Source organism: Lytechinus pictus, chromosome 4 (genome assembly GCF_037042905.1).
Source record: "Lytechinus pictus isolate F3 Inbred chromosome 4, Lp3.0, whole genome shotgun sequence".
Taxonomy (NCBI): Eukaryota; Metazoa; Echinodermata; class Echinoidea; order Temnopleuroida; family Toxopneustidae; genus Lytechinus; species Lytechinus pictus.
Window position 1 is genome coordinate 17,823,868 of NC_087248.1, and position 9,384 is coordinate 17,833,251.

General features: G+C 37.5%; 1 protein-coding gene across 2 annotated transcripts in view; it reads right to left on the minus strand.

Annotated features, from left to right (window-relative positions):
• LOC129258912 (uncharacterized) overlaps nucleotides 1-5,822 on the minus strand; it is a 31,149-nt gene extending 25,327 nt beyond the window's left edge. Inside the window, exons 1-2 of one of the 2 annotated variants that reach the window (XM_054897150.2) lie at nucleotides 5,742-5,822; nucleotides 1,677-1,793 (exon numbers count right to left, since the gene is read on the minus strand). In XM_054897150.2, the coding sequence (XP_054753125.2) occupies nucleotides 1,677-1,784 (108 nt within the window). In that variant the 5' untranslated portion in view covers nucleotides 1,785-1,793; nucleotides 5,742-5,822. The remainder of the gene's footprint in view (nucleotides 1-1,676; nucleotides 1,794-5,741) is intronic. The other variant, XM_064098528.1, reaches the window with a different exon arrangement.
• Between the last annotated feature and the right edge of the window lie 3,562 nt (nucleotides 5,823-9,384).

Genomic DNA, 9,384 nt, shown 5'->3' on the forward strand with positions numbered 1-9,384 from the left:
GCTTACTTTAAGTCATTTTGTACATAATAGATACAAGGATTAAACCCCTGGGTTCGTTTCTCAACACCGTCAGAAGTCCAACTTCTTGACTAAATCAGAGATAGTGAGCTACTTGTCCGCTAACCGTTTCAAGATCAGTGACAACAACCTGACTAAATTTTTATGACGGCTCCACTCCTGTCACAACTTTTTTCTTTTTAATAATGACATGGGGGCATCAAGTGGATAGAGTATGACATGCAAAAGTGCCTCGAAATTTGAAATTATAATCTTACGTAATGATCTATCATAGAAGCTGAAATTACATTGCAAAACAAGTGGAAAAGATCATTCAATAATAATTGTAATGTACAGAAACTATGAAAACTTGGTAAAATGCCACAAAACCATTCATTTTGAAATAGTAAAATAATTGAATCGATAAAGATTCTACAACGTCAGGCCATCCATAACTGGACTCGTATTTGTAGTTTTCAGACCCTTATCAACATTTTAATAAATGTTATCCATAATTTATGCATACATGTAGAATTTGTCAAATTGCATGTTCCTGTATCAAAAGATTTAATCAATTTATGTTACACTATATTTGATGATGTTTGGAATCATAAGATACTGTATAATTATCATCATTTTACAAAGAAAACCTTTATGGTTTACTTCCGTAAACTATTGAAATTTGATATCCCGGGGGTAGGCTACCCATCTCAATATCCAAATGTGATCTTTTAATTTAGTCATGAAATAAATTATTCATAATTTCATTTTCTCAGCAAATAAATGCTCCAGTCTACATTGTTTAAGTATGTATGATGCATATTTTGCCTCTATTATTTTGATTAGATTTATTTTCATTCATCACAATAATTGCAGTTTTATCAATCTGCTTTCTGAAAATTATGCTATTTTTTACTACTTAAGGCTACGTCTTGTCTGCTCTTTCTACCAATAGCAACGATATCAAGGGATTCTAGTTAGGAAGCCTTTCATGAAACAGGTTTTAAGATTGGAACTACTTCTGTGATTGGTGGGTAAATATATGACTAAATTGTCCAGGTGTTGAAAAACGGGCTCCAGGTTTTAACAGAATGACCATGTACTTGTTCGCATTACTGATGGGAGGATCTAAATCTAGTTATTTTGACATCCAATGCTCATAATTTTCTTATTATATATGATTTGTCAAAATTGTCCAATTTACTGATCTTATTTTTCCTGTTTTCAATCCATGAAGGCTAAATTGTTCCAAGGGTTTTATGCAGACCTGCCAACCTCTGGGAATGAAAAACTGTATTCTGTGATAAAAAAAACTGTATTTTTCCCCAAAAAAGTGTATTTCATAATAAAATGCTTGGCGCACTCGCTCATCGCGGCGCTCAAGCTGCATGCAAGCTAAAATGCGCACTGCTCTTGCAGATGAAAAAAAAACCATTAAAACATGTGTATATCTTCACCCTGGTTTGAACAAAATGATTGAAAAAAAAAACAAGTTACCTGAAATTACATTGATCTAATAACCATATTTGTGCACGTCTTATGAAATTTTTTTACAAAAAAAGTATTTTTCAAAGAAAAAACGTACTGCCGTATTTTGGTTGCAAAAACGTACTAAATACGGCTAAAACGTACTGGTTGGCAGGTCTGTTTATACTCCTTTGAAGATCGAGTAAAATTACCTGGTGTTCTTGTTGTATCCATTCAACACAGGCTTCTACCCATTCTCCCAGTACAGAGATATGACAAGATTTCAACCATGCCTTCACACCATCGCAGGTAACACCCATTTTATCATCCTGCAAAGAAAATATTAAAAATCAAAATAAATACCATGCATGATAAGGATTACTTTATACATTGGGTGATTTCAAGTACGGTGTTGGCCTTGGTGTTGGTGTTAGTGTTGAAATTTGGATTGCTTCCCCTAGCTCCAAGACTAATTCAGATTTTGTAAAACTTATCCAGATCACATGATTGACATCTCAACAACTAGTGAGTGACTTTTCGGGACCATCATGTTATTTTTGGTGTTATAATCGTGTAAAAAATGGCCTACCACCAACACCAAAAGGTCAACACTGAACTTGAAATCACCAATTGAATCTGGTCCTCTCCAAGGTGAAGGCATTCTGAGGTTTGGCTGAAGGATTGCTACACATTTTGCAATTGGATCTAACAAAATTGTGCAAAAACAAATTCTATAATAGTGCACATTTTGCCATGTCAGCTATCTGTGTATCAACTTGTTAACATTCTTTATTAATATCAAATCAATTTGGTGGAAGTTCTTTTGCAATTAAAAAATGAGAGAGTGCTACCGGTATATACAAATTTTATTTGACCATGAGGTATCAGTAGAAGTGCTGCGCTGGACTGAAAATGAATATTGTAGAAACTAGAATTTGCATGGATATCTATTATAAACCAAAACAGCATTAAAAGAGAAAGGATGGCTCAAGGCAAGCTATACAAGGTCATTATTAATTAATTAATTATTACTCTTATAACAATTATTTAGATCTACAATCAATATTCAAATTTTATTATTTACTACATAATAATTTAATCTAGGCAAATGAATCATTCTTCAAAACGGCACTTCGTAACATAGCTCATCGAAGCTACGTCATATCGAAGCGGTTCAAGCCTATTGTATTTGCAGTGGATACACGACATCGGTCTGGTAAGAAACCTCTGTCCTCTCATTTTTCATTTTTTTTTGCGAAATGGTCATACCTTTATAGGCTATTAGGCCTAAAGGGTTATAGGCCTAGACTATAATTTAATAAAATTTTAGTCAAAAATAGGATCGGTAGTTCCAATGTTATATATGAAGGGAATTCCCTTCTTGTTTTGATAGTTCACTAGGCACAGTCCCATATGGGTGTCTAGGCTCCGTGATGTAATGACAATATCAAATTCATAAAAAAATATCATCACAGAATACTCTGCCAGTCTTTGGCATGCTAAGGTCGGCCCATGACCAAGACCAAGTAGACTAGAGTCTAATTTAGTAAAAGTAAAACAGTTAACCAAAGGCTTAAGTTTACTGTTTTACTTTTACTTAGTCTACTTGGTCTTGGCAAAGACCAAAGTATAGCGCGACAGCCAAGGCAATGAATAGCGTTCGAAGTCGAAGAACGAAGTATAGTCACATATTGTATCGCCGGACACTATCATGATTCCATATTACTGCGTACAAAAACAATTTTGTACCGTAAGACTTCCGCAGTTCAAATTTCACAGAGCAATACATAGAACAGGATTGCAAAAACAAGGACTGAAGGAGAGAAAAAAAATCCAACTTTTATCTTATTTATCTCTAAAATGACAGAAAATGCTTTATTTAATATAATATATTGGTTTCATTTATGGTTGCATTAACAATTGATATATTTTCTGACGGAAATATGGGCCTGATTTGCTGAATATCAATCTCGTCCACTCCTTCGATCGGATGTAGAGGTGTATTGTGGGTGATCGTCGACAGCTAGTTCTCAAGGTACATATATCCGTGCGAGAGGTTTACCGTGATTAGAGCCGTCATCAATAGACAGTGCATCGATAGAACTTGATGAGCATCACAATACAAACGAGCATAATACTGGAAAGTGCCATGGAACATGCAGTTAAAAAGAAAAAAATAAATGTAGGGCCTAGCATAGCAAACACAAATTTTCTGCTCAGATTTGATTCTAAAAAAGCTAGACAGCTGGCAGCCATCTTCTTCGAGGAGTTTTTAAACATTTTTTTAAATTTCTCCTAGTAAAAAAGTAGGCCTAGTAGTACACAGACGGCTCGCGATCGTGCAGCCGCCATTAGGGGGTTGAAAATGCAAATACCCCAATAATAGGTCTCATCGATTTTTGTCTTATTTCATAAAAATATATGAAAAGAACTGGACCGAAATAAAGATTATTATTCCGTTTTGGCCTGAAATGCACCAAAATAGGAAAAAATTAACTTAAGTCAAGAGGACAAAAAACAGTGACTTACTTCGGCTGTCGCGCAACTTCACTTCCCTGGTTTACAGTAGAGGCGCACGGCCAATATTGGAGACTGTCTCCAATGTGGGAGATTATCTCCAATATCAGAGACTTTTGTAAAGAATTTGGGTATCCAATTTCAGAGACAGTCTCCAGTTTAGGAGTCCAATTTCCTTTGTTTACATTTGCTGCAAAAGGATTACCTTGGCGGCAAATAAAAATGTGATAAGCAGATTCCTCATGAAAAATTACCCCTTTTCACTGTCTACTTTAAATATTCACCGTCTACTTTTGTTTTGATAAGGATTTTTGTTGTCAATCACACACAAAACAAATGGGCTTCTGACCTCAGTGAGACAAAATTTTGGGTGGAAAAAATCATGCTTTTGTTGGTGTTGTTTCTTTTGTCCTTTTGCAAAGCAAGTCTCCAATGTGGGAGATTGTCTCCCCTATTGGAGAGTCTCCCATATTGGCCGTGCGCCTCTACTGCAAGGCTCGACATTAGCGGTGGCCCGGTGGCCCGGGGCCACCAGAAATTCACCTCGGGCAACCATTATTGAAAAAATATTAAGTTTTGGTGGCCCGAATTGGGCAACCAATAATTTTCAGAATAGCGCAATTTTTCTCCCCATTTTGCACGCATTTATCAACTTTCTACAGTTCAAATTGCAAGCCAATTCGTCATGCGCCCTTTTTGTTGATCTACACACAAACACACACACACAAAATTGGCCTACCGCTATAGCATCAAGTAGCTTTTATCCAGCCGGCCGTGCCGGCCGGCTGGCGTGAGCTTTGTATGCTTCAAGCAGCTGTGAGTCAGGGAGCTGCAATATGAAATGTTGCTGCTAAGAAATCTTCCACAGAACTGTGAAAATCCAAGTCAAAGTCACATTTTACACCAATAAAATGCCCTTCTACAGACCTTGTTGCTAAAATCTGGTGTATCCTGATTATTTGCAAGCATTAAAAAGAGGAATCATGACCTCTCTTTTGACTAAAAAAGACCGATTTCCAAATGAAAATAATACACATAAAAACACATAGGCGAGTACATCACAGTCCCACGTGTGCATTTGTATGTATGTTGTTACTTGGTTTCTTTCGAAGCTGTGTCTTTTTCGGTCTTTTCTAGCCAAAAATAAACAGACAGTTACTTTCTTTCTTGTTTATAAATGACTTCTTAAACAACTCTTGAGAAAGTAAATACTTTGGGAAGGCATTTCATTAATATGAAATGTGAATTTTTCCAACATTTTGGCAAATATAGGGAAGGAATTTTCTCACACTTTTTTTTTTATTTCCTCATACCCGGCGGTAGTCGGTACCGTACATACATCATGACTGTATTCAGAACTTTCATAATATTTCGAATAGCAAGTGTGAATTTTCCTTGATTGTATTCTCTAGTCATGCTAGTTGTCATTTTTAAAGCACTCTGAAATAAAGGTGTCCGCATATAGGCCGCAATAGTTGCCATACTACCGGCGCGGCGCGTGTCACGGGGAGAGAAGCCCGTGCCGCGCCGCCCCGCATTGCCCCGGGAGCTAGCTATCCGTGCGCTGGCCGACGCGGCGAATCCCAGGCCAGAGCCCAGGCAGAGTCAGAAACGCGGACGTGCTTCATCACAAGTTGACATTTAATTCAGTTTGGTCGTAACTTCATACTTTTGTGCAGTGATAAACCACTGCTAGTATTAGCGGGAGTATTTTGTGCAAAAAATGGAGAGTAAAACACAACCGAAAAGTAAAGGCTTACCTTTAACTTTAGAATTTCGGTCAGTCAATTGAAGTCGAATCTCGCGCGCATGTAGATTGGTACGGTGTCGTTAAAATGTGTAATCAAAATCGAAAAATGAAGAGGAGGAGGGGAGGGAGGAGGAGGAGGAGATCGAAGGAGGGGGCAGGCGCGTAGCCAGGGGGGGGGGGCGGTGGGGGCGGTCGCCCCCCCCCCCCAAAAAAAAAAAAAACGTTCCAAAAAAGAAAAAAAAAGATGGGAAAAGAGAGAGGAGAAAAGGAAAAGGGAAGGGAGGAAAGGGAAGAAAGGTAGCTTTTTTTTTTTTTTTTTAATTCTTTTTTTTTTCTCAAAAGAGAAACTCCTTCACTCTTGCTCTAAATTTATAGGCCTATATGAATTTTGCTTCCGCGCTGCGCGCGGTTAAATGACAATACTGAAGATCTCCATTGTTTCCCCCACCCTTTCTCTAACCCTGTTTTTCTACCTCAGCTATATGTGTTTATTGCCAGTTAAAGTTCAAATGTATACACTAGCGTACCTACGGGGGGGGGGGCAGGGGGGGCACTCTGCCCCCCCTGACGAGTCACAACCCACGCAAAAACGTATCTTTGCCCCCCCCCCCCCTGACGGACTTGAAAAACCTTTTTTGCCCCCCCTGACGAGCTTTAAGACCTTCAATGCCCCCCTGACGAACTTGAAGACCTTTTTTTTTTTTTTTTTTTGCTTGTCAATTTTTTTCTGGTACGAAATCCTTTATTTGTGATCGAAGACCTTTTTTTTTTGGCGGACGGTTTTGCCCCCCTGTGGAAAATCCTAGGTACGCCACTGAATGTATACATTAGGGCATGGAATTAGAGTAAGGTTTGGCCGAGGTATATGAAGTTATCTTTTTTTTAATTGATCGCGCAACTTCTGGTCGGGTCGGCTCCGGGCGGGTAAAATCTTTATATCAATTTCTGCCGTCACCTCCATAAAGTCAACTTCTCCCGCTTTTCAGCTCATTACTAAACAACCATAATTTTGGGGGCAAACAGGTTCCTAATCCAAAAAGAGGAAGGTATAAAAATCGTATCGTATAAGGGTATTAAATAAAAAAAATTTATTTAATACCCTTATACAATATTTTTTATCAAATTCTATTAAACTTCATGTCATTTCCTTGTACATTCATCTCCTGTCCTGTTTTGTGCCCTCAGTTTGAAATTTTGAATGACTCTTTAAGTTTCTTTATAATTCAAAATGAAGCGCTTCAGGATAAGTCAAAGAAATTAGCCATTCTTTTTATATAATTTCAATAAATCACAGAAGATTCAACTTTTTGCGCCCTATTTTCCTTTTAATGAAGTTCAATAATCTTAGAAAATTAATTGAATTAGAGCCGATGGGGTATTGTAGATATCTGCATTATTTTGATAAAACATCCGCCCTTTGAAATTTCAGAGTTTTGTTGCTCTGCGCGGGGAGGATTATCTTCCTCCTGGCATATACACTTCTTCTCCTCTGTTTTGCGAGTTAAAGATATGCACTGTCGCTAAATTGTTTGTAATCAAATCTGATCTTTCCAAAGGAAGTATTCAATATATGTTTGAGAACTTCCTTTTCTCGGGACCCTTTTCATGGCAAAAAAATTGATAAAACGCTTTAGCTTCCGCACTTCGCGCGGGGTTATTATCATTTTAATTCCCTCCATTGTATTCCTTTTTTGTGCGTTCACAATCTTTTTTGAAAACAAGGTTCATGAAAACCAGGTTCAAAATCACAATATAGTCAACTGAATTGGAGCTGATATAGATACTAGAGACAAGATAGACGACTCCTTTTCATTTTAATTTATGAAACACCAAAAGCTCCCCCTCCCCGCACCCACACCCTAGGGAGCGCGCTTCGCGCGCTCTGTAAGTGTTGGCACGCTTCGTGTGCATTTACCGCCCCCTCCAAAATGAAATCCTGGCTACGCGGTTGGGACACTGAACTGGAAGTGGTTAAGGCACCGGCGTTCAAAGCTGGGGTCCCGGGTTCGATTCCCGGCAGAGACATTTTTCGGCATCACCAATTTTTCCAAAGGGTATAGCTCTGGGGAACCTTGATTTAAGCTACGCCTGCCATTGTTCTCTTCTTCCATTTCTTTCACAATATATATAATATATTATAAGAGAAACAAGGTTGAAACTTTCATGCTTTAATCCAACAAAATTTATTGAAATCCAAAATGTATTGAATTGTTGGATTAAAGCATGAAAGTTTCAACCTTGTTTCTCTTAATATTACTCCAACACGTGGAATATCTACCGAATATATATATATATATATATATATATATATATATATATATATATATATATATATATATATATTGGTCCCTACTAAAAACCAATTCGGGGACCAAGTGGCCCAGTGGATCCAGTCAGAAACCAATTGGGCATTTGCAGGGTCCAGTGGGGACCAATGAAGACACATTGCGACCAACTGGCCCCATATTTGGTCTTCAATTTGTCCCCATTGATTTCTAATGTGGCGAGTTTGACCTATTGAGACCAATTTACCCTACAATAGGACCTCGATTGGTATTTAATAATTTGGACCCATTGGACCTATTGAAACCCATTGATACTTATTGAATCCAAATTGAAATCAATTGAAAATTCAATGGGTATTGGACTTCAATTGGTCCGCACAATGAATTCTAATGGGACCAGTTGGCCCAATTTACCCTACAATAGGACCTCAATTTGCATCTAATTTGGACCTATTTAAACACATATCAATCGAATCCAAATTGAAGCCATGCAGTTTTAAAAAAATTGAAAATTTAATGGGTTTCAATTGGAATTTTGTCCTGGGGCGCATTTTGATTGGTTAGTTATCTTTCCCTCTCTATTTATAACAAGCTACTTAAAATCCCCTTTTCATTACCATGATTACAGTTTTAAAAAAAAATTCAGCTAGCAATTTGCACTCGCAGTAATCATAAAAAACGTATTAACCCATGCGTCCTATTCATAATCACAAAATGCTTGAAACATCCGGTTTTCAGCATATATTAGATTGATAAATAAAAACAAAATTTCCATGAATTCCTAATTATGGCCGGCCCTTTTGCAGAATGGAATATCGACAAGTTTCATCTCGCACTTATAGGAATGATAGGAAAATAGTCATTTTTTTTAAATGACAAAATGTCATTTGATTATAATGTCCCGGTCCTATAGATCAAAATAATATTTTAAAAATATATGGGGGGTACTGGGGGTTCCTTACTTTTTAATGGGGGGGGGGGGCATTTTTTCTGTGTGTGTATGTGAGAGGGGCGGATCCACCTTTCGCCAAAAGTAGCCGGGGGTGAATTTTTTTTCTCCCAGGATAGTAGGGGGGCACCTGGGGGTGCACCAAATCACGCCCCTGCCCCCGCGCCCGGCTTTCCCCCACATAGCGCCGCCCTTGAATTTCAAAATACAATTTTATTCTTTTTCCATCCAAACATTTTGATAAAAAAAAAAACCGGAAAAAACCTTAAACCACACCTATACAGTGCGTATAAAAAAAAAGGGACAGTTTTGAAAAGTCTACAAAAATTTATTTCAAATCATTATATCCATATTTTGATGTTAATAGATGCTCTGATATCTTATCTTTGAAATGCAATTAAAAAAATATATTTTGTTCA